This window comes from Nyctibius grandis, chromosome 11 (genome assembly GCF_013368605.1).
Source record: "Nyctibius grandis isolate bNycGra1 chromosome 11, bNycGra1.pri, whole genome shotgun sequence".
NCBI classification, from domain to species: domain Eukaryota; kingdom Metazoa; phylum Chordata; class Aves; order Nyctibiiformes; family Nyctibiidae; genus Nyctibius; species Nyctibius grandis.
The window spans coordinates 9,961,992-9,987,882 of record NC_090668.1 but is presented as its reverse complement, the minus strand read 5'-3'; the positions used below and the strand labels follow the sequence as shown (position 1 = coordinate 9,987,882).

The following is a 25,891-nucleotide window of genomic DNA, read 5'->3' as shown; positions in this document are numbered from 1 at the left end:
AAGTCTTAGGAGACTCAGTTTCATGATTGCAATTTGATTAGCTGTGCAATAAATTAATACTTGAGTTAGTGTATTATTAGCAGAGGGTACCAAATGGACAAATTTATAGATAGAAAGATGCAGTAACAAACAGACAAATATACTGGCCAGCAAGAGCTGCTCAGCTTTTGCGGATGTCCTCCTCCATCATCCTGAAACAGCCATTTCTTGCAATACTAACCAGTGCAACCATAGTCGGAACCCTGTAACTGAAAGACCTTTACATTTGCAACATTACTCTAAACACGCTTAGACAACATTGGGAGAATATATTATATTAATGATTGTTTTTAAACAAAGTTTTCCAATGACCACTCACTCACGAGTTTTTAAATAAAAGTTTATTACAGAAATTATTTTGAACAAAAAAGGCAACAGTATCTCTTGTAATTAAAAAAAAAAAAAAAGAAAAGTAACATTGTATTCATGCCCTATAAGGTGAACTGAAGAAATGCTACAGGTATTTCTTCCACTGTCATTCTGTGACAGTTTCTAGTAGGGATTAACTCACATCTGCATCACAAGAATTAAGTATGAACACAGTCCCCTTCCATGCTTCTCTCCAGAAAGTGCTGCATATTAACAGAAAATATTGCAGACAAACCACAGTTCTATTCATTCTGCAGTATTGGAACCAGTGTCTAGGAAAGAAAAAAGAAAGCGTGAGTAATAAATACCCCCACTACAGCCGAGTATAAATTAGAGAACCAATACCATTCTCTAATACCTTCCTCAAGCTCAAAAGCATTCCCCAAGCATTTTAGAACATGTTCTGTAGCTACCCAATCCCCTCCACTGCTATCAATGGGATGCATGAACTGCTTGTACTGTTTCACTTCAGTTAGCAACATTGTAAAGAGCCAGCACAAAACTTCAAGGTTGCGCACACTTATCCTTTGCTGTTAAGACATTAAAAACACAATAAGCTTTGCTCCAACTTGTAGTGACACACAGTTTACTGCAGTCAGCCACAAGCACATCTGGCCAAATCACATGACATACTAAAGAGAAGGGGTTTTGCACATCCAGTAGCACAAGCTCCTATGGAGTGTGGGCTATAGTTTATTATGCATTTTGAAACAGATGCAAGAATGAGCATGATCGTCATAAAACAGCTGAGAGCAATTCTCTGTTCTGAAGTTCTGGCAGAAGCACCAATTAACACCAGTGCAATTTCTGGTATTACTACCATTACTGCTTTCTTGTTCTTAGAGCTATGGAAAAAACACATAACTTGGATATGGAGAAAGACAAGTCAGTGTTTACTATGTTCCTTTAGCAAGTCAACTTCTCGTGGGGAAAAAAGGCTGTAATGTTAATAGGAACTTTAGGTAACCCAGCGCTTTAAATCTTATCTGCGTGCTTTATCGAGAGTGAAAACCATTAATACTTGGAAAGTAAAGTTTCCTCTACTAGGTATAATAAGCACACAAAAAAACAGAGTAAGATTATATGCTTGGCTAATACCAGAAGTTGAGCAAACAATAAATTCTGTCAATTCTTTAGAACTACAACTTGAAGTGACCACTGTAATCATGCCAGGATCAGGAAGCCATAAACAACCTGTTTCAGAGGTTTAGGATATATTTAAATAAAGCCTTTTCCATTCTCTGTTCTTCCTTTTAGCATCACCCTGGGGATGAAACAAGTGGCACCATTTCACCCTTCTTTAGCGAAATTCGGCCACATTGCTGGTTTTAAAAGTTATAAACCAGTTTGCCACAGAAGTCACTAAATGACTTTTTCCAGTAAGGAATTTCAAGGAACAATGACAAAAGTAATCCAGTCAAGTAGATACGGAACATAAACTGCTGTAAGGAGTATACATACAGTAGGCCTGTTGAGCAATATATACATCTTATAATACTATTTGCAAATGCTTGCATAAGCTTTTCACGTGCCTAGGTCCCCTACTATCAAATCCAGCAAACAATTGCTTAGACAGTTTTCTCGGACAATTGCTTGCTCAGACTGATGAAGCACTCCGTGAATGTAATAAAACATGGTGCTGTTCTAACAAACAGGTTAATACAAGAAAAATCACCACACAGAAATTCAATTAAGATTACTTCCGACTTCCTAATTGCTCTAGTAGTATGTACTTCCCAACAACAGGTGTACAGCAGTCTCTAACACATTCTTATTTCAGTGATTATTAGTGAGGGAAGCATTTAGCTTGCTCTTGTTTCATTTCTCATCATATGTAAAAGGAAGTGCAGAGCCCTACTTTTGTCTGAATAATACAATCAATCTAACTTTAATCAGATATTTGGTCAAAGCTTTCTATAAATGATCAAGTCTTGTGACTCAAGTTATTTATACCATATTCCATACTTACTTTTTCCATCACATGCTACTATTTTCACTTTATCCACTTTCACAAGTTCAGTGACCTCCCTAAATTCAATATCATTCAGTACAAACGTCCATACGTTGTCACAGAACCTGTATGTATTCAGAGACCCCTTTAAAAAGACAAGAGACATTTTCTATAGGATGCATCCCAAAAGTAGCAGAAAATATGATGTTTACTATCTACTGACCTACATACCTTCTAGAACTAGGTTTGCCGTAAAGCCAACTGTGAACCTGACTACATACATACTCGGCAAGCAATTCTGAGGAAAACTGTAGCTTAAATGCTCTCCAGTGGCTGAACTTTTCAAGACCATGTAGTGACGTTTAGTCTATCCAAGGGGAAGCTTCACAGATATACTAAGAAGTTTTGTAACTTTTCTAATGTGTATGAAGGACCAATATCAGAAAAGATTTCTTAAAACATGAGCCATAAGAAAAATCATTTACAGCAGTGATCATAACAAATGTGAATTCTGCAATTGTTTAAATAAAGCAATAGTTCAAATAAGAAATTGTAACAAAACTGACCTATGTGACATAAAGGGGTATCCCTCATGTTTGATGTATTACTGAGGATGTTGATACATAAACCTTTTGGCCTTCATCTTCACATACTTTAAACTGATACTCTTGAACTTAAGCTCCTAGTAACATTTTTTTAATTTATCCACTAAACACATTCTGAACAGTTTTCTATACCATGTTACATACATAAACAAGTTAAGTGCTAGAGAAAAGAAGTTATGCTCTTTTTAAAATATCTATACGGTTTAAAAATCTAAAATCTCAAGAGCTCACTTCATTAGTGCGTTCTGCATAGACTGTAGAGGAAGTATTAGGACATAAGTTAACAGGACAACTGGTTTGGTTTTGGGTTTTTTTCCTCAAAATTACAATCAAGCAGACATTTAACAATTTGCTGGCTATCTGACATTAATTGGGGTGACTGGCTGGGGAAAAAAAACAAACTTATTTTTCTGTGATACCTACAGAAAATAGCTACAAAATGATCCAGTGAGTTGCATAAGGGTAGATCTACAACTCTCTAGTCTCTCTTCACATTATAGATGTGGCTGAAAATCTGGCGTCATCTCACTTCTGCTAGGTAAACTAAGAGAAGCAAAAGTCTCCCTCCCCATCTGCATGACACTGAGGATGGCAATGCTACCCATCAAAGCATCTCCCTCTTTCCGTTTTCATCCACCCACCAAATCTGTTTTCTGATTTCTGCATTCCTTCAAAAGATCCCTGGCAGAATAAGAAGATAATAAGCCTTACAATTGCATACAGAATAGACATGTGAACAGTCATTATTTCAGAATCAAAATGGACCTTCCTGAGTTATCGCTTGGAGCACATAGCTTTTAACAACATTCTGCATCAATGCTTAGTTACTGTACCTCATGGTGAACTTTTATATATTGTTATCTTACCCTGAAATTAACTCTGTTCCTGACTCGTTGTGCCAGTGCTGAATTTATAGCTTTATCAAACTGAAGTAGCACCTGAAGGGCCAGCTGAGGCGTGATCTGCTGTGACTAAAGTAGTTTTAAAAAAAAAAAAAAGTTCTGAGTTGTTTGAAAGTAAACTCAAAAATGCAATAAAAATTAAAAACATCAAAACAAAGTTCACGTGAAGCAGATCTCTAAAAGAACAATTTACAGAAGTGTTACAGTCCTACGTTTACTTCCTTTTTCCTACTTTAACTCTGAGAGAAGAAATGATGTGTTACCACGCTACACAAAGATTTCTTCTGATAAATATTCATTAGAAACAACCAGAAGAGCAGGAAATCGATTATAGTGTTCTAGATTAATCTGGTTGTTCATAAACTGGGCCATGCAACAGGGGATTATGCCACTTCCATAAAACATTTCCCTTCATCTAGAATGTTAAGAAGACGACTTCCCACGTGAATACTAATAGCTTTGGATGTCAATCACTAAGTTTTCCAAACATTGGCTATAAGTACCCCGATACAGCAACCACTAAGCCATTTTAATAGCTAACCTCTCTTTTTAGAAGCTAATTGCTCAGACCCTAAACCCCACACGCACCTGTATGAGCTCATCCAGACTCTCCTGAAGACTGTTCCCCAGTGTGGTGTTTCTATACAGCTGGTACGCCATGGTTTACCGAGACGGGCTCGACACCTCCCTGATCATCGACGGCTCTGGACACCTATTATGTCCTCACTCTCATTAAAAAAAGAAAAAAGTCAATCCAGAAAACACAACAGGACCCTGAATGCACAATGCACAGCAAAAGCAAACAGAATTTAAAAAATCATTCCGCCAACACTGACCGAGAACTAAGAGCGCTCAAGAGCACAAGGCATTAGCGGCCGGCAGGGAAACCGGGCCGCCGGGGCAGGCAGCAGGAGAGAGCCGCGGCGCTGCCGGGCCCACACCGACAGGCCCCGGTGCCCAACAGGCCCGGGCGCGGCGCGCCGGGACGCGGCCGTCTTTACTCGCCGCCCGTTCGCTTCCACACCGATCCCCATCCCCGCGGCGCCGGGGGCGCGCTCAGACAAGCCGTCACGGGAATTTCAGGGGAGCGCTGGGGACCGAGCGGCCTTAAGCCGCGCCCGCGCCAGCCCCCGGGCCCCATCGCTCCCCCAAGGCCACCCGTGGCCCCAGCGAACCCGGGGGAAGGTGCCGGTCGCCGCGCCAGAGCGGCGGGCAGCCCCAGCCCCAGCCCCGGCCCCGGCCCGCGGCGGGGCAGCCCCGCCGGCACCGCAGGAAGGGGGAGCCGCGCAGGCAGCGCCGCCGCGCCGGGCCCAGCCCCGGGGCTCCCGCTCGGCGCAGCCCCCTCCGGCGGCCCCAGCCTCACCCGCTCCGAGCGGCCGGCAGCGGTGCGGGCCCCTCCTCGACCGCCCCGTGGCCCGGAAGCGGAACGGCGAGGGCGGCGGCTGGGCCCGGCCTCACCCTGCCCCGCGGAGTTGGAGGCGGGGGGCCGCGCCGCACGGCGCCCCGCGGAGCAGCGCTTGGCTGAGGCGCGAGGGGAGGGGAGGGGAGCGGAGCAGCCGGGCCCGGCGCAGAGCCGCCTGCCACCCGGGGGCAAGGGCAGGAGGAGCGACGGGAGAGCCGCCGGGGACTTGCCTGGCGCCCGGGGAAGCGGCAGCAGCAGCAGGCGCACGTGGAGCCGCACGGCTTTTCCCGGCGCAGCCCCCGCCTCATCCGTTAGTGCTGCAAGGGGCTACGCTTAACTGTTTAAAATTATATAATAACGACCAGTTAAAATGGCTGTAGTTCCGATTTAGGTTTATTTTACCTCTTCACGTGACTGAAATCCGTGCCCTCCTTAAGCTAAAAGCTTAACCCATTTTCCTCTAACATCATACTCCAACCAAAGCCCAAAGCCTTTGAAACATTGTTAAATTTCACTGCGACTAGTGAACTGGCACCTGCAGCGCTCTGGAAATTACATTTAAATTTCATGGTTTTAACAGGGAGTGCATGGTGCAATCACAAAAGGCTCTCATCGATACACTAAGCAGCAAAATGAAACAAATTTCCTTTTCCAAAGGTATTTATTGCATATAGCATTTATTTTTTTTCTAATTAAAAAGTTGCCCGTAAGTATTAATGGCTAGCCCATTCAGAAATGTGTTTATCACATTACTCCATGACACCTTGGAACACAAACAAAAAACAGATGCTCATTTAAAAAGAAACGATCATAACATTCTTAAGAGGTAGGTGTAGAGTCTTGTACTTACATAGTTTTATATTAAAGGGGCAAAGGAAAATAGTCACATCTGTCAAGAATATTAATAGTCAATTTAAGCCAGTTATATCATCTACAATTCACAACCTATGTTTTTGCACGACTACTGCAGCTTCATTTTGTTAAACAATGCACATTTCCCATATCACACATATTAAAGTCTACTAATAGACAATGTCTTTACCCTTCTATCTACCATTCAACTGGTAGAGCACCCTACTATTCGGGCTTTTATTTTTCATAAAAAGGCTTTGTTCAGATGACTGAGTGAGAAACACTACAGAACTGCAGAGCCACTGGGAAAGTAAGCATCTGTCTTCCATGAATACTTTTTGTAACTATTAATCTGGAATTCCATGTCATAAATACAAACTAGCAGCTGAGGAAGCTAGAGTAAGGAGCATGGTAAGATAAGGACTTGACTTTTTGAAAACACTCCAGTAGCTTCTCCTCAGATCATTTTCAATACTGAAAAAAAAAAATCAGTATGTTTAAATCAGAGTAATCCAGGCAGTCCAAATTCCAAAACTGAAAAAAAAATATCTAGTTGAGCAAAGAATGGCTTCAATTTCAATGATCTTAGTCATGCTTGAAGGGAATGATGAAAAACTGTAACACGACTGCACCCTCTTCACTTCACAAATGCCCTTTTTTCCTACTAGCTCAATATAGGGAATGAGACGTGATAAGGCAAAAGATGTAGTTCAACTTACAATTTTGAAGCTAGGAAATCTGCAAAATCTGTCTTTCAGAATATGAATATTTAACTATTCCTTAAATTTCAGAGTGCTATTCTGACTAAACGCAGGTATCCTTAAAAAGTATAATTAAAGCACTTATTTCAAGCGTCTCCAACAACCAGCTGGTGAAACAAATCCTTTAGAGAATGACCTGCATCCAACAAGGATTGAATAAGAATTTTCACCAAAAGCTTTGTAAGACTTCTGCAGTTACAAAAAGCATGCAAGCTATTATCCCTCTTCTCCTGTGTTCCCTGTATGAGACTTTTCTGAGGAAGACTGGAATGACTTGAGAATTAAAGTCATCTCCAAAGACAACAGCTTTTGACAGGAGATGCGTTTAAGCCATCTTTCTAAATAATAAATGCAGCATAAATCCATAGGATACACAGACAAAAATTTGACACGAAGAAATACACTTTTCACCAAGAAACTTATTTCTTTGTGACAGATTCAGTTTACAAAGTGCCCATTCACGACATAGTTCCACCATTTTCTGTTAACTACATACATTTCAATAGATGACATCAGTGAAGCTGACATGACTAGGCACCAATGCCACTCTCGCCTCCCTGTGACATACTTCGAGGTCATTTCATAAAAGATTCCATTACCACCAACATATAATCTAATCTTGAAGTCTGACACAAATTAACTGTTGAAAGGTTTTAAGCTGTCTTTAGAGCATGTAAGTGTATGATGCAACAAACTGGTTGAAACATGCCAACAAATACAGGCTATATACTAATTGTGTGCAGTTCAGAATATAACTACTGTTTCTCAGCACAAAGTTCCTCGCAGCAAGAAGTACTATTCTTCACTTGTTCACTGAAAATAAAAGAAAAAAAATGTGCTAAACTGCATTGTTATGAACAAGGTTGCACAGTATTGTAACTAGTTCTAAGCTTTTTGGAACCAAAAATTCTCCATTTTAACATCCCAGAACCTCAAAGACTTCAATCGGCTTCAGCACTAAATCCTTATACATGCCTCTCTTGCTTCCCAACAGAACATGGCTTTGCCATACTACACAAAATATCATGAACGTTCAAGCAGTCTAGAGTCTACTCACATCAGTTTTTAATCACACTTTCTCCAAAATATCTTTGCCACTTCTGAACACTTATCCTGTTGTAGAGATCAATTTACAAAATGTCAAATCCACACACAGAGAGACCACTGGCCCAAACATCTCTATTTCAGTTGTGCACAGTAATAACAAAAAATAACTAGTGACTTATTACCACATATATATAAATAAACTAATGAGACCTCCAAATCAAAGGAAAATTAGTGACTCATGAAATTATCTTGATAGGGCTCAAACTGCATTCTAGCAACATCAGTTTTACTTTTAGAAGGAAGTGCCATTCACCAGTGTAGGTGAATTCCCTACAATACTGCATCTTATCACAAAGTGACTCAGGTTTTGAAATAACTTTTATTAAAGTATGACATTCAAAATTTCCATGTTTTTAAATATTAAAATATATTATTTTCTAGATTTAAAAAACGTTAAGTTTGACAAGAAGTCACCCATTTGTGTTCAAGATAATTTTGGGACCTCTTTGCTTTTTGTAAACATCCATCTCACCATTAAATGATGAGCTGCAAAAAGTCAGAGGGGAGTAATTCTTTAGTACACCTGTTTCTCAAACTGTGTATCTTTAGGGACAGAAGAACAGTTGTGCTGTATATTGATTCACAAAAACTTATACTAGAGAAATAAACCGTTAGGTAAGCACATACACATTTCCAAAAGAAACAGTACTATTGCAGCATGAAACTGTAGAATCACTCAGCCACCAGGAAGGACAGCCATAACAATCCCATCATTTGATACTATGGCCTGTACAGAGGCCTGGCTACTCTGCACTGCACTATACACATGGGAAGCAACAGGACATACAGAACTACAATCCTTCCACTAAGAATATGATTTTACTGAGAAAAATACTTTTTTTAATTAGGAAAAATTTGAAATGAGATGATTAGAATGCTTAGTATCTAGCTTAGGATACAGAGAGAATCAGTAAAAATCAAGAAGGTTTACAGGTTTGCATGTTCATACACACTGCCCTGTGAAAGTATCAGAAGTAAACAGGCTATAAGTGTCCAATTAACTGACTGGAACTTTACATTAATCTGGGTCAACATCGAAATTGAAGCAGGAAATAAGACAGCCCCAAGAAACTGTTCACATTTGTGTTCTGCTTTCAGAGCAAGATCCAAACCAGATGAAATGGAGACAAGGCAACTTGAAATTAACATTGCCTGTTGAAAGAAAACACCCTGCATATTAATCCCTTTGAAACTGTGATACAGAAGCTACTGTAACAGAAGTCCCTAGATCCTGAGATGAAAGTCTCTGAATTGCAGACTTAAAACTCCCGGAGATACGGGCAATTTGCCCTCATCTGACATGAATGTGCTCTCAGAGTCTATATGTTTATCATTAGAGACAGTAGATTAATTGGTAATAAGTCTTGACCATGGAACTCTCTCTTGACTGCTATTTATCAGTGTCAGGTAGTAACCCGGTTGAACGCAACCTTATCTTTTTTAAATAAGAGAACTGAATAACACTAACTTTTAATATAATTGAGAACTGATATTTTTGGCATTAAGACAAAATTTTGAGCACAATAAAAACCAAAAGTGAAGATTTAATATATTTGCTACGATATTATATTGCTCAACTCCCAAATGGATTTGCTCGCACCTGTCCTTACAGGGAAACAGCAATGATTATCAAAAGATATTACAAACTTTTACAACATATCAACCAGTGCATTATTGTTGCCCTGATAAACCTATAAACACTAGTTATGTGTCCAAGAACACCTCTTACAGACACAAGTTTACTACCATTGTGAAGAGGAAAAAAAAACCCCATCCTTTAAATTACCTTTTTTTTTTAAAAAAGTGAAATTAATGCTGGTATCATGTGCCAGACTAAAAGCTTTAGAAATGGGTGTTTCATCTACAAGGATGACACAGGTAGCATAAGACTCTCCATACCTCTGCAAACAATTCATGTTACAGCTAGAGTATCTATGTAACTCCCAAGCTCTACTGAGTATGACCAGAGTTGTTACTGGTGACAACTGATACTCATCCAGGAAGAACTGCAATGAACTCATTCCTTACTGGTAGCTGAGATAGCCTTGATTTACTGAAGCAGAATCTAAATTCGCAACTTAAATTGAGAAAGGTCTGATATCTTATTAGTCATTCAAACAGTTCCGCTTCTATTGTGGCTTAGGCTTAAACCCTTTGGCCAACAGACTGAAGTTCATAGAACTGCAGTTCTGCATCCTGAACAATGGACTAAAAGACAGCAAAGCTCAGGCTCACTCTAGTGAGGTAAATGAGTACTGCTTGTATTAGGTATGTGAACAAAAATAAAGATCTCCACACTTGTGAAAGACTACATTATGTGATTGTTAATATCCAAACAAATTAAAGGTTTCTGTGACAACAAAGAAATGCACTTGACCATTTACAGCAAAACAGATTTATACAATAACAAGAAGTAACTTAGGGCCTTGTCTACCTGCAAATGAATTCCTTCAGCAGGTACACACAATATATTGCTCAGTCATAAAAATATATATTATCTCTTTCCTTTAACATTTAGGTATATAAATATTTTACTGAAGAACATGCATCATTTAGATAAACAACTGCAAGAACATCTTCTGCAAACATAAGGTTCTTTGACATTTAGCAGTATAAAATGATTACATAAACATAGCTATTAAAGTCAAGACAAACCAATACAGCAGTAAGCAGTCCATTGTGTGCTTGTCCAAAGAAATTAAGCACCTTTTGCAACAGGTTATATAATATATACACACACAGAGAATGCATTGTAAATGGAGCAAAAATAGCATCATTCCATCTGCATATTCTTCAGCCTTGTTTGGACTCCAAACTTACTGTTCGCTTTTCTGCTCCTGTTTTCCGTTCAGCTCTTGGTCAACTCTGCTTAGCAAAGAAAGCAGTAAAATTAAAACCATGTTAAGAAGTAGTTTAGTTTAATAGCTCATATATTAAGCAAAGACTATTAATCTTAACATGAAAACACAAAGCTTTTACATAGAAAAAGTTTTAGTAAATAAATACTAAATTAAGATTTTTTTTTAAAAAAGCATTGTGACTGCATTCAATAAAATATATTTTCCTACCTCCCCCTAGAAATTAAAATTATTAAGAAACCATTTAAATAACCATAGCATTTGAAAAGAAGCATTTGAAAAGTGCAAGTGAAGTTTGACTACAGAAGAAAAAAGCAGGTTCTGTGCTTTTATTAATGAATGCAAGCAGGAGTACAAGCACTACAACTTTGATGAATTCATACACTGCAGAATAAGCACAGAATTACCTTTAATGTTATAGTAATTAAGCCAAGAAGGTAACAGCACTAGTTGAATCAACAAAAGTTAAGTGGCTCTTTAACTGCAATATGTTTTCTGTTAAGTTCTAAGACTCTTGTAATTTCCCAGGAAAAATTCACCATCATGCTGCTAAAACTGGTTTTTTGTTTGTGTGGTTTTTTGTTTGTTTTTTTTTTTTATATCTGCCTTGGGACTAGCAAATAAAATATTGCTTTGCAGAAACCAATGGATGGTTGACAGTCCTCACAAGTTGCGCTTTTCCTCTTTACAGTAAGAAAAAGCTACAGTCTTAACTATATCTTCTGGAAAATAAGTTGTGCATGGAGGTAAATTGATTTTAAAACCAACACCAGTTCCAAAGTGAGAGAGGCTAAGGTCAAGTTTGTCTTCTGACAACGTAATTGTCTAACCTACCTGTCCAGTCTCTCAAACTATAACCAGTCAGTTTTTCAAAATGATAAAAACAATGTCAGCTCTTCTAGGCCATGAACCATAAAAAGGGAAGGCAAGTTTCAGGTTGGTTTTTTTTTTCAGCTGTAAGAACTGAACCTAGCACATAAGCACCCAATAGGTCTGGAGTAGTGTTGTCTAGAAGCAACAGTCCTAGTTCACCTGCACAGTATGTAGCTGCAACTCATCCCTGTCCTCACTGCAGTACCTTAGGAAAGCATGTTTTGACATGACTTACAGGACTAATCGCAGAAAGCATAAGAAAATATGGTAAGCTAATGCAAAGCTATGCATAAACATACAGCTGACAACAGAAATCCATAGAAGTGTATCATATTCTAGCTTCCAAAGTGACTCATATACATAGCCAAAGAATTCCTACTGCCATCCTCAACAAATTTAGTAACTAAACTTCGACACATCTCCTTTCCCCCTATTATAATAAATAATGCCTACAACTGCTTTCAACCTGATTAAAATCTCAGTGTCAAATAGTGCCTGTGATCTCTCCTCTATACATAAGTTTCACTTAGGAACATACTACTTTTTACAGAAGTGACGGTAGTATAAGTGAAAATATCGACAGGGACACTAAAAAGTGCTTGTTGTACTGGAGATTTTTTAAAAGTTTTTATAGTACTGTTTGAATGTCTTGGGTTTGCACCCTGAATACAATGGGCCTTACAATATAATTGGGCCAAATTGTGCACGCTGGGCAAACAAATGAAATAGAACTGTTGTTCAATATGTACTGAAAGGGTTTCTTAAGTTTAACAGACGTAGTACTTCAGGTTATACACTGCAAGATTATCACTTAATTGGAATAATTCCTAGAGAATGTTCAACACCTGTCACTAGCTTTACTTGCTAGCTTTCAGAAAGAATTTAAATTCCTTTTGTTTTAATCTCCCACTGTTCCTCTCTTTGTCCATTACCTAATTTAGACAATAAGCCTCCCCTCAATAGTTATGCACACAGAGGAAGAGTAATTAAAAAAAAAGCAAAGTTAGTAGCAAACCTTTCAGTACATTTGTTAGTGATAGAGTGAAAAAATAACATATCCATTCAAAAAATTTCATCAGCTGCTGGAGTAGCTTGAATAGTTAGCAGGAGACTGAAAATTAACAAAATGAAAATCTAACGTTTAATAGCAAGGAAGATAGGCACTGCAAATACAAACAGCACTAAAAATACTAATTTAGATTGCATCTGTGCAAGTTAATAACTAAAAAGGTAGCGAATACCAAAAATACAAAATACAAGATTCAATATTAGAACTTCTTCCCGAGTTGCACCTCTGCGGATGCATAGCTACAGCTTAGCACCTAAAAACAGCTCTTTCTTCAGACGTCACTTGTTAGAAACAGTGAAACTGGATTTAATCAATTCATACAGAAGCACTACTTTTGCCTCTTGAAGATTCAGTTGAGAATCCATGTATCCCTTAAAAGTGAGCATCTCATGAAATAGAGTAATAGAGACTATTCAAAAATATCTGTTTGAACATCCAGGGTGAGTTCTTTTAGATGATATACTGTACTTGCAGGGAGTATAGTTACTTTCATGCATAAAAGCTTAGTTACTAGTGCATGTTTATATTTACAAATGCTTATACCTTTATGCAAGCCAATCAACTGGGAGTTAGTTGCAGTGCAAATCATCTTATCTAGATGTAACCCTAATCAAAATATGAATATACCTTTTCTGTTTCTTTCTAAACTTTTCTTCTTCATACCTTGGTGAGGAAAAGTTTGATTTCAGTAAATACAACATATGAAGGCCAAATTCAACAGAAGCTGCAAACTGGTATTAGTGTCAACACAGTTTGCAGAAACATACTGTTTCAAAACTGATACAATTAAGAAATAATATATTGTACCTCCAACATTTATAAGCATTAAACAAGAAGCATTAAGGTTTAGTTACTATGACATAACATATGAATTCAATACAACTTCTTGTACAGTATTAACATCCATCACTAAAATTTAAAGTCTATATTCATAAGTTTGAAGCCACATATAATCCTCCACTGAAGTCTGAGAATTAACTCTGTAAGTCAACCAGGTTCAGCCTTTGCAGAACAGTTAAATGTTCATCAATACAGAAAGGAGTCTTTCAAGACTTGGAATGACAGCCTGAATATTCATAACACACCCTTCAAAAGCCCCAGTAAAAGAAATATTCTAAAGATAGTACAAGGCTGCTTCAGCGTTGTCACGTCTTTCTTCCCCACCCCAAGAACACTGCGTTTTCTCTATTTTGTAAAAAGTTAAGTTGTGCAACTGATACCAGCTGAATGTTTACTGCAATAACCAGCCATTTGCAGGCGGGATTTGTCCAACGTGGATGTGCCCTTCTGTCCACAGAGCGAAACTATGCCATCTTTCCTTATGGAGTTCCCAGTTTGTGGTCACCTATTGTGATGCATACTCTACAGGTTTTATATGTTACACCCTCTAATAGACTGATCAATTTATCATCATAATTGTTAGTATTTTCATCTGGCTTTTTTAAGACCCAAGTTTATGGTTTCTACTCTATTATTACACCCACAAATGCTACTGACAAAAGTATCATCATCGTATTTAAAAGTAGAGTTGTGCTGACATTAAAATGGGTATTTATATCTGGAGCAAAGGAAGAGGAGAAAATGAAGGACACTGATGCTGCCTTCACCTCTTCACCAAAGTAATTTTAGAACTGTTATGGGCAGGGGCTCAGCATTTTTCCACCACAGCTCTTCTTTTAAATGAAATCCCAAACCCAACTGGTGTCTGACCACTTAAATTGTTCCACATTTTAGCATGAACACTGAAGATAACTATAAATAACTTCAGTATCAACATGCCCAGAATTTCTCACTCACAAGCCAGTTTAATATACTAAGGGGTAGAACAATTGGAATAAGGCTTTGTCTCTAGAAGACTAATTCGCACACGATAACTTGGTAATTACGTAAGGCACCCTCTGTGAAAATTCCTACACATTAACATTTTGACTATCCGTGCGACTGCATACCAAACTGTAGTTAGCAATGTGGTCAAACATGGATACTCCTCCTAGAAATAGCAATGATCTGAGTTTAATTAAGTTTTATTAAATGCAAAGTATTACATTCAAACCAACAATTGAATACAATATATACCGGTTCTAAAACACAATCAGTGTAGAACATGTTTGAATAACAAAACGTACTGTTTTATGCATTCTGGGATGCCAACGTATTCCATGGGGATGAGCTCAGCTAGTTCTGCCAGGGTAAAGACATACCTAATTTTTTGGCTGAATTTTGAGCTGTGGAAGAACAAATGCAGGGTACAGTTACAACTTAAAAATTTTTCAGTAGGTCAATATTAAAACAGTTTTTGAAGATTAAAGTAAACAGTTGTTAGAATTTTTTTTTTAAAAAGAAGCAGCTTCCAGAATATTACCTAATAAAAGGTTTTGTGATGGCCAGAAGTGTTCTGATGAACCAAGAAGGATGAACTATGATTAATGATTTCAGATTTTTCCTCAACCTGAAGAATTCAAACAGCAGACATAATTACTAAAACAAAAAGGCAGCATGACAAGAGGCTTTTTAATATACAAAAAGTATGTTTTTGCAAGCACAACTGTCACATAAACCTAGTATTTTGACATTCCATTATTAGAAATTACCATCAGCCAGAAGAAAAAATACCACACAAATGTATAGTCAAAATTCAAGATATAGTAACAGTTTGACAATGACAAGGAGATAACATTCCAAAGAGAAGTTTCTTTGAATCTTGTCACACAACTAATGATGAAGTGGTTCACAAAGGACCTTATTACCTTATCACATGTAGTTTTAAGGATATTCTACATGGTAACAGTAGTATTCAGTATTCTAACACTTTTTTCACAAAAACAAAACAAAATACCAGGCATGCTTGTACCATTATTCCACACTGTCTAGCTTAGGAAGAGGTTTTCAATACACCTAGTAATTTGCTTAATTAAATCTTAACCAGTAGGTACCAGACACCACATTAAACAGCAGTTTTTCCTAAATAAGTATATCACTGAGCATGTGAATATTGTAAGAAAACACTGCAGAGCTTCTTACCTTCTATCAATTTGCTGGTAACATTTCCTAAGCCAGCCTAAACTTGGCATTTTTCTCCGTGTTGTCGCACCATTCAGGTAAACTATCATATAGTTCTCTGCTACTAGCAGCTCTAAAGTGCCAATAACATACCTGCAGAGACAAGCAAAGAAAACTTTCAAGTGAAGATCTGGGGATATTAAAGTAATTCCTAGTAGTGCTCAAATATATTTAAAAAAATACAGAGTTGGCAACAGTGTTGAGCAACATCTAATCATACTTTTCCTTCCCCTGGAAGCAGATGTAGTTGCTTTTCTATTTGTTCCCTTTCCCTCATCTGAAATATAAAAAGCTTCATTTAAAAAAAAAAAAAAAAAAGAGAGAGAGAGAGAGAAATAATTGCCCTTACATTAAAACGCTAATTTTCACAATGTGAAATTAAGACAGTATTCAGAGGCAGATGATGGCTTACTTAAATAGATTGTCCATTAGGTATCTGTAGTTAGGCTGGCTGCTTTCAGGCATAAAGCAAACTGCAAACACAACAATGGCATTTAACCCATCACCATAATAACCTAAAAAACAAAGAAAAAAGCAGCAGTAGTGACAAAGGTGACTATACAGTGACTACATTTACACAAAGTCAAGCACATTCAGTAAGCTTTTTCATTATTTACCTTAAAGAGATTTACAAACATCTATTCTATATGGATGGATTCATAGTTACAGAAAACCTCAAGATTTCTTTTTCAAGTTTGTCTACTTCTAAAGAAATCACTGAAGTTGATGTAAACCAAATGCTGTACCTACAATCAACATCTCAGTATATTTAACATTCTACATAGTCAAATTTTCTTCCAAACTAAACTCCACAGGCTGCTGGGAAGAGTCATTAAATTGATTTATGCGTTAGTAGATCTACAGTTAATGCTTTCAACGCTCTTAAAACCAAGAAATTATACTGGTATCACTGACACTGTAGAACAGGTATGTACATCTTATCACATATGTGCATTTTAGTAGCTTCATCTGAACATGTGTACATTTTTGAACTTTAGTTTAATAGGGGAAAAATATTATATCAACCATATGCCTTAATACTGCAACAAATGAATCACTGCATGAGTCTTTATTCCCAAAACTCTTCCTGTGCCACCCCAACTCAGCTAAAAGAAGTAGTTTCTCAACAGTTCCCCTCAGCACATCACTAATCCTTACCACCATGACTGATAACTTTTTTATATGGTTCAATTGCCTTCATGTCCACCCTATGGTCCTGTTCTCCAATCCTAAACATTCGCCAGCGTCGACCATCATCTTTCTCCTCTGCCACAGTGTATTCAGTAAGTGATCCTTTCCTAATTACATCAGTAGTTTTTGGTTTTGGAAGATCATCTGCCAAAGTTAAAACATGTTCAAGATTCATTGTGAATACCATGTATGGTAACAATTATAACACAGTTTAACCACTTTGCTATCTAATCTATTTTAATATTCTTTAGCCAGTCAGACATATCAGCTGACTTAGTTCCTTCAATCATTACAAAATTGGATCTCATGAGTGTCATATTTTATCAAAATACTCTATGTTGGCAGTTATCCATTGAGTGTAATTTTCTATGTTAAAGTACATGACAAACTTCTGTTCATGTAGGAAGCCTATTTAATTGTAGGCTTTCAGAACACAGACCTTGATGAATCTCACCAAAATAGACAAAGTGGTTAACTCCAGTGATAATTACACAGGCTGCTTGATCACAGATTTACATAAAAGCATGATTTAGAACATTGACAGTACCTTGCAAGCAGACATGCAGGTAATTCTATTAGAAATTAAATCTAATTCACATGTGTGTAATCAATATATATGAAATTTATGCTCACAGCAATCTGTAAAGCGATTTGCTCAAATAAATTATGATTCTTGACTTTGTTGCATAGACCTTACCCAAAGCGAGAAAAACCTACTGCAAGTTAGTTGTCTGTTCCCAAGACAAAGCTGTTAATTGAAACTATCCTTCCAGGAAAATGAAGGCAGCAGCATTAAAGGAAGAAAAGACAGAAACCCTTTCAGCCACTTTTAAAAACAAGGCACAAACATCTGGAACATTTCCTTCGCATCATTGCAAAACTAACCCTAAATATGAATTCCTCTTCACTAAAAAGATGAAAACCCTTTTACACAGGTAAACCCACAGTCTCTGTTATGAAAACTTCACCTGCAATATGTCTTTAGCTTTTTAAAACCCCTTTTATTCTAAAGAGTGTTTCTTTCTCCATTTATAAGCTATCTTGGAATGAAGAACAGGTAGTGTTTCATATGTAACAGTGAAAATAGAGCTTCCCATTTACTCAGGAATTAAAATTATTTTACTTGCAGAATAAAAAAAAAACAACCTGAGTTTACTTAGAGACATTCTTAAGTCATGAAGTTTACAGAAGTTAAAGACTAACTGTTTGATCAACACAACAGTTCTTGGATTACATAAAAGGGTCTTAAAACATAATTAAACTGCAAGTTTAAAACCTGTGCTTTTAACTCCTACACAGAACTTTTTTACCTCAAATAAAAACTGTTAGAATCTCCAGATTTTGTCTATAAGAATAAATGAAGCATATATTAATTTCTTAAAATTAAGATCATTGCTAGTGTGGCTATAGCTGAGTTAACTTCCTATCAAGTCACTTCAGAATTCCTTGACACAAAATAGAGACTCTTCTACCACTTCCAGTCAATCAGGAAAGCATGCAAACTCTAAGGCTACTGACCTATTGCCATTCTCACCACAGTAAGATACGAGATCAGGTGTTACTCAATATTTTTAAAAATACCACTCAGTCCTCCTTAAACACAAAGGCTTGCAATCAATTGATTTCTGACTAGCTAATCTATAATCTATATCCCTTTAAATGGTTCACTTCCATTTAAAGCCGATCTATAATACGTGTAAAACACCTTTGATATTTTTTTCCCCAGGTTGGTTCTTAAAAACATACTGCAACAGAGAGGATTTTCCATGACTTTGAGTCTTACAGGTGTTTAACAACATTCACTTAAGTTTACCTGGAATTACAGCTATTATTATGTTGCCTGTTTACTAATCAGTCAAAGTCTGATTTGCTGTTTAAAAATTCATTGCACCTATTTCCAATTTGTAATCTAATCACTCCCAGTATATTTTTCCTCTTGTAATACTGAGTCATATTGTAATACTGAGTTTTTCACATGAAAAACTGTTGACCAGCACATAACAAAATAGAAATATTTTAGGGCAAAACATAACAAAATACTTACCTTCCCATTCAAACTCATTGCTATTTTCTGAAGGAGTATCTAAATCATCCAAATCAATCTCTCCACTCTCATCCAAGTCATCAGACAAAACAGATTCCTCACTGTGATCCAAAGTTAAGCTAATATCTGGAGCCATTAGTTTCTTCTTCACTTTGGTTCCATTAACCTCTGTATTTAAAAAAAGCAAATTATTTATTTTCAAAGCTAAAGCGAGTTTAGAGAGGCACATTAACAAGACAGAACAGCATAGTGCTTTCTCAGAATGCATTGTAAATTAATGCCAATAATTAAAACAATGTATCTTTGGAATAAGAATTAAACACAGGGTAAAAAGAACAACACTTGAAAGCTAAAATTCTCAAGTCCTCAAGACCATAAGTTTACCCAGATTGCATATACACTATGATCACAGCAGCAGATCACCATACTCCCTGCAGAAGGAAAAGCTGAAGTGCTGCCACCCCCTAAGCAACTATTACCCATGGTAGCTATATGAAAGTGTACTGCGAGTTGTTCTAGATATTATACTAAATAAGTCTTGCAAATAAGGCAATGGATTCATGTCCCTAGCCCTTGTTTTTGTTAGGTATTGGTAACATCATAACCATCTTTGATGAAATAAAAAATAATATACAAGCTGCCAAAAAAGAAAAAAAAAAGCTGACAGACAACAGTGAGGACAGAAAATTAAAGAAACTATTAGGTGAATACACAGCATGCTTTGAGACACGAGGCAAATAGTTGTGTGATTTAGACAGGAGCTGAAAGCAGGGAATAAAATAAAATGACTGATCCAGCACTGGAAATGGCACAACTAAAGCAGACAGACAAGATCCAAAAAATTTAAAAATGTAAAAAAAACTCCATCTGTATTATTTCCCCTCTGACCATTCGGATACGCAAAGTTCTTAAAAGGCCACAAAGGTCTGAAATTTGGAACGAAATTAAGGCAGGCCTTAACTGATGCACAGAAGCCAAATAATGAACCAAGATTTTAAGACAGGTCAGGAAGTGAGTGCAGTAACTCATTTTTGTCCAGGATTACCTGGACATGTCTGTCCAAAGGAAGGATGCAGTCTCATATTTTATTCCGAAACTCTTTCCTTTCTAGAGAAGATGTTTACAATACCCTTGACATACAAAAATGTCATTTAGAATGCTGTTTCCTCAAGCCTGACTAAAAAAAAAAAAAAAAACACAAAACAAAACCCAATACCCTAAAACAAAATGGACCTTTAAAACAGCCATCTAAGTGGGAAGCAGCCAGCTTGACTGGAGTGGAACATTCTTACCAGCTTCACTTTCTGTTCCAGCTGCAGCCAATATATCTGACTCAACAGGATCATCCTCTGGCAGGGGCCTGGCACACAAAGTAGAAACTATTGTTACAAAACCTTTTTTTTTTCTTTTCTAAATAGCCAGCTAAATGCCAAATATTTAGACTTATGCACTGCTAAAAAAAAAACCACTGGGATAGTACTGAACTAAATTTACTTATAGCCTAAGTTCAAGCTTTTTAGTAAACAAAGCACCAAAGTAGCAGAAAATTCCCTTACAGCATTCAAGTGACCATCTGTCGATGTGACACACACCAAAATACCGGTTGTGACACACACCAAAATACCGGTTGCTACTAGTGTGGGTCATCCTTAAGAAAACTTGTCATATTCTTGCTTGAGAAAATTTGACATTAAATACATTACAGAAATAGTTTAGTCATGTTATTACAGAATGCCTCTGAAGTCAGCTGTTTTGGTTTCTTTGTAGGCCTAAGCACCACTAGCATTCTTAAGCGTGCAAAATTTTGCTCAGAAATGTTGCTTAATGAAATATTTGGGCCTTCAGACATTGGTAATAATATGCAAACAATGTAGTTGCAAAAGATTACCACAGAAAACAAACAAAGCCAAACTTACAAATTTTCACTTTAGTAACAGTGGCATTCCTGTATTACTTAACTTATACATGAAATGATCCCTTTACAGACCATAAAGAAACATGCCACAAAACCTTTTCAAGACTACTATATTAATGGAAATTGCTTCAAGATTATTGAGTGTTAGTTCACCACGAAGATAAAGAGGTGGCTTACTCTGGATGTTATGCTTTTGTTTGAATTACTTTTAATAAAATTAAAAACCTTGGAAAATCTTCATCTTGCCATTCTTCCTTAAACTCAACACCTTCCATTCTCTAGCCAACTTGAGTTGCTAATACAGACTCCTGAGCAGCCAGAACCTCCCGTCTTCAGGACAGTGGGCTAAAGAGGAGCTGCAGGAACATAACAGAAGATACTAGTGTTCAATACTATTGTAATTCCCATCCTTGCAACACATCCTTTCACTTATCACCAAGTTGAGGTATTATGCAGGAAAAAAAAAAACAAACAACCAACCAAGGAAAAGTTTATGGTTTGTTTCCATTTTGGTTTTTTTCATACAAAACCATACAAACCATTGAAATGGTTTATCATACAATAATTTAGGTTGGAAGGGATCTCATGTAGTCCAATGCCCTGCTCAAGCAGGATCAACCTCTCAGTTAAAATTAAGGCCCTGAGCAACCTGATCTATCATTTAGGATTACACCAGTTCAATCCAAACTGTAAGAAACCTGACAGCTCTCTAGAATCTATAGGAGATGCTGAATAAGTGTCTATTTTGAGGGGAAAAAACCTCAGATGGTCAGATCTAAAATACAACCCAGTTCTTAAAAAAACAACCAAAACACACAAACACTTTAAAGATAACTATTTCAGAATGCGTTTTCAGAGAACTCACCCTGTGATATGCAAGTCAAGCTGTGTTTTTTCAGGCTCACCCATCACCAGCAACAAGGAATCGCCAATAAGGGAACACACTAAACCATTCTGCTCACATAGAAGTCCAAGTCAGTTCAAAGTCTTGGCTGCACTGGCTCTAAAGATTGGCAGTAACAGGTAAACTTATCAATGAAGATGTTATGAAAATCAACACTAATCAAAGCAGGAAACCGAATGATATTTTTAAATCCAAAGAAGCAATTAACACAGAACACCAGCAAGTGCAAAGTTTGAATGCAATCATACTGCTAATTAAGCTGGAGAAACAATTTATTTTTTAGGTGGCTAAAAAGGAAGAAGTTACACTTACTGTTCTGTAGGATCACCTTTCAGGACAAATGTAAATTTCTCTTCTCTTGACCTGATTACAATCACAGACTGACTTTAAAATGCCCTGTGATGCTTAAAGCTACACTACACAAGCTAATTGATACAAAAACCCCCAGTCTTTTAATTTTTTTTTTAAAACTGCAGTACCAGAAACAAATTAAACACTAATGATGAAAATTTAAGCTTATTTTATTGACATTCGCCTGCTTCCCTCACCCAGGAAATTGAAATAAAATTTCTACAAGGTAACAAACTAGTTCCTCTTAAGGGTCAGACTCTCCTTGTCTGAATTGTTCAGCCCCTGCACCGCTCAGCTGCTGGCAGTATGTGCCTGTGCACACAATCTCCAAGAAGTTGCCCCTAGCAATTGTCCTCCAGCTCTCCCTCTATTTGTCCTTTTTGACCAATATGCTGTTTGAATCATATGACTCTCCTCATGAAACGTCCTCTCTTTCATTAAGATGTTGATATTCTCAGCATACAGTTTCTCCTGGGTACTGAACCGCTGAGTGTTTGCAACAATGAATTTTAAATACTTGCTTGGGGATAAGATGGGGAAGACCATCAGCCTGCAAACAGTTGTGCTTTACTTGGGGAGCAGAGGGTTTGCTTGGGAACACTGCATTGAGAATAGTTTTTGCTTGCTTCTAAGATAAAGGAGCCAAGACCAGTTCACAGGGCCTTTTGAGGCATGAAAGAAGTAAACATGTGTTGAAGGTCAGTTCTGAACACAGAGCTGAAAACAATGAATGGCTGTTGATGTTTTGAGCCCAGAACACTGTGGCTCTTCCCAGAATGGGTGATGAGTGCTTAGCGTGTGAATGTTGATGTCATCTTGAACTGCATAGTCCGGCTCCTGCATTGTAGCAGTTAAATAGGGTAGCAGAATAACAATAAAAAAGCCTTAGGCCTTTCGGCTTCAGGCCCTTGCATCCTCGGTCTCAGAGTCCGAGCCTTCTTTTCCGCCCGCCGCAATAAGACCCTATTTTGATCAGTATTAACAGTGAATATGTGCATAGTTTTTTACGCATTTGTTCTGGAACACTGAGATGAAGCAAGAGAAGTTTCACAAGGTACTCTATGCAGTCAAGAGAATACAGTGGTTACAACCAGTATGGAACGGACCATCTGATGCAAATACACAGTTCACTATAAACAGACACACACTATACTTAAAAGAAAATCTAAATTGATGACTTTATTCTTAAGGGACAGATGAAGAAACGAAGAAAACCGAGAGTGGAAAAAAAAAAAAACACCACCACAAACCAACCCTATCACTGGCGTTGTGCTCGTGGCTGTAAGATGCTACTCTTGACCTCGCCTGCACTGCGTTCACAAGACAGTTCCCACAACGGCAGTTTCAAGTATGGCTTTGTTCCAAGACTTGAACAATTTTCTCATGGCACTTTTGAAGAATACCAAACACAAAGTAACATCTGTTAATTTCAGAGGTACAGCATTTCAGTGCAGAAGCAATTCTGACCTGCATGTACTGCATTACACTGAGGTAAACTTGATACACTAAGACAGTCAACTTCAAAAAAAGGCTCACTTACTTTTTTCTACATTTCACCTTCACCATTTCAACAAAAACATTAACTGAGTGTTAGTTAAGTGAATTCCAGGTTCCAGGCATTAAAGAGGTGCCTCTAAGAGTATTTTTCACACTTGATTTTACAGCAAGCCAAAAGTAAGGCACAGATATATTTTCTGGAATACACATACACATGGTGCAGCTCGCTATAATTTCTTTATGTTTTTATAACCCCACGTAGCCACACTAGCCATGACCCCAGAAACCAACTCTCAGATCTGAAGATGAACATCCAAACTTTATCACTTGCAAGTTCACATAATGAGGTGATGCAAGGACTTTCATTAATAACAAGTCAATTATTTGTCTCCTTTTACTCCCTTCTCTCAGCATCAAAGCACAGAGAAACCAGCCAGCTAAAAGAGAAGATTTTTGAGAACGCTCTTGCTTTCATCTCCAAGGATACTACTTTAAACTCCACATCGAGAGCAATAGAAGGATCTGAATTTCTGAATCACTGAGATTCATTTAAAGGTAAATACTAACTTGTCAGACAACAGCCAAAAGGAATTTATACCCTGCCTAAATATAATCAATATTCCCTTGTAGGATTTAAATACGAATACAAGTTAATCAGAAATAATCAATTACTACTTCGTGTATTACATCAGTAGCTGGAAATGAGGAGCTAAAAGGTACTAGAAAGCAACTCTAACTTGTGCGACATAGCTCTATACCGGGCATTTGCTAAACCTACATCAGAAAGTTATTCCACTCACACACACCCACTCGCTTTCAGCCACACAAGAGAAAGGGGGAAAAAAAATAGTCTCCGTCTCCCCCAACCTCGTTAGGGAGAATAAGGCTGAAGCTTGTGCTGCTCTGGTGTGACTACCCTTACCGGGGCAGGGGACGCGACTTTCACGTTTAACATTTACGTGCTGACAACTCTTCCCCCTGCCGCTCCCAGCGCCGGCCGCCAGCCGCAGGAAGCGACGCCGAGGCCGCGCTCCGCGGAGGAAGCCGCCAGCTCGGCCGAGCGGGGCCGCCGGCCGAGCCCGCTCCGCTCCACGCGGGGCAGCCCAGGCGCGCAGGCGGTCCTTGCTCGCCGCCGGGGAGCGCCGGCTAGGGCGGCAGCCGTCCCCGCCAGGCTCGGCATGGTCCCCAGAGCCCGAGGGCTCCTGACGAAGCCCCGCCGCCCCTCGCGCACCGGCGGGCTGCCGGGCCGCGGCCCCGCCCTGCGCCTGCACAGCCCGGCCGGGCCGCGGCTCAAGGCTTCCGGCTCGCCGTTATCGCCCCCTCCACGACCGTACCTGGCGGGAGAGTGACGGACGGTGGGGAACGGGACGGGCCGCGGCCTGGCCCGCGCCGCCGCCGCGGAAGGGGCCCGCTCCGCTGCGCGCCCCCGCTGACCCGGAAGCGCATACGCCGCCGGACTCACATGACGGCCCCTCTCCGCGGGGGGGGCAGGAGCGCTCACGCACATGCGCGAAATAGCGCCTCTGCCCCACGCCTCCGGGCGGCTGACGCGTGCGCACTCCCTCCTCGCACGCGCGCGGGGCGCGGCGGGGCGAGGGCGGGCGGCCTTTGGGAGCGCGTGAGGAGGGCTCGCGCCTCTCTGACGGCCGGCGGCGGCGGGAATGGCGGCAGTGCCCGCCTCCCGGGAGCGGGGTGAGGATGAGGCCTGCGGCCTGGGCAGCCCTCAGCTGGAGGTAATTAACGGCGCCACTGCTGTCCCTGGGCACCGGCAGCTCCCTCCCCCGCTGCCCGTCCGGCCGGAGCTGCTGCTTCTCACAGGAACGTTAACCGAGGGCTCGAGTCCTGGGCCGCGATAAACGGGACACGGAATGGAAAATGTCAAGTCCCCTCACTGAGTTCTGTGTACTAGACTAGTGTGTTGTGCCTGATACTTGAGGTGCTCAGGAAAGTGTGAGATGAACGTCAGAAACAAGAGTGGAACCTTCTCCCTGAGGAAAAAGAGAAGAGATGGTATCAGTATGACACACTGGCGAGGCAGCAGTAGCAGAGTTACTGCGCAAAAATCCCGAATCTGCACATCTTTTGAAACCACAACTTCAGCTGTATAAATACGGCATCCGAAATACAGTCCTTCTTTATGA

At 39.0% G+C, this 25,891-nt stretch overlaps 2 protein-coding genes across 9 annotated transcripts; both read right to left on the bottom strand.

The window, feature by feature from the left end:
• Positions 1-363: 363 nt before the first annotated feature.
• Positions 364-5,319, bottom strand: GTF2A2 (general transcription factor IIA subunit 2). Of its 2 annotated transcripts, none has more exons than XM_068410310.1 (5): positions 5,230-5,319; positions 4,455-4,592; positions 3,831-3,935; positions 2,378-2,504; positions 364-680 (listed from the first exon to the last, which is right to left on the bottom strand). In XM_068410310.1, exons 2-5 carry the CDS (start codon positions 4,524-4,526, stop codon positions 655-657), a joined length of 330 nt encoding a protein of 109 aa, XP_068266411.1. In that variant the 5' UTR covers positions 4,527-4,592; positions 5,230-5,319; the 3' UTR covers positions 364-654. The 2 variants fall into 2 exon arrangements, with proteins under 2 accessions (XP_068266411.1, XP_068266412.1); XM_068410311.1 differs by lacking the exon at positions 5,230-5,319 and adding an exon at positions 4,703-5,044.
• A 591-nt stretch (positions 5,320-5,910) lies between these two features.
• Positions 5,911-25,180, bottom strand: BNIP2 (BCL2 interacting protein 2). 7 transcript variants are annotated; one of them, XM_068410217.1, is made up of 13 exons: positions 25,085-25,180; positions 21,864-22,001; positions 21,176-21,354; positions 20,376-20,443; positions 19,084-19,251; positions 17,007-17,183; positions 16,261-16,363; positions 15,810-15,941; positions 15,151-15,237; positions 14,915-15,013; positions 13,416-13,451; positions 10,809-10,853; positions 5,911-6,594 (listed from the first exon to the last, which is right to left on the bottom strand). In XM_068410217.1, the coding sequence occupies exons 5-13, from the start codon at positions 19,217-19,219 to the stop codon at positions 6,486-6,488; spliced, it is 924 nt and encodes a 307-aa protein (XP_068266318.1). In that variant the 5' UTR covers positions 19,220-19,251; positions 20,376-20,443; positions 21,176-21,354; positions 21,864-22,001; positions 25,085-25,180; the 3' UTR covers positions 5,911-6,485. The 7 variants fall into 7 exon arrangements, with proteins under 7 accessions (XP_068266318.1, XP_068266312.1, XP_068266313.1 ...); XM_068410211.1 differs by having other exon boundaries at positions 21,224-21,354; XM_068410213.1 differs by lacking the exon at positions 5,911-6,594 and adding an exon at positions 6,601-7,694 and having other exon boundaries at positions 21,224-21,354.
• Positions 25,181-25,891: the final 711 nt, after the last annotated feature.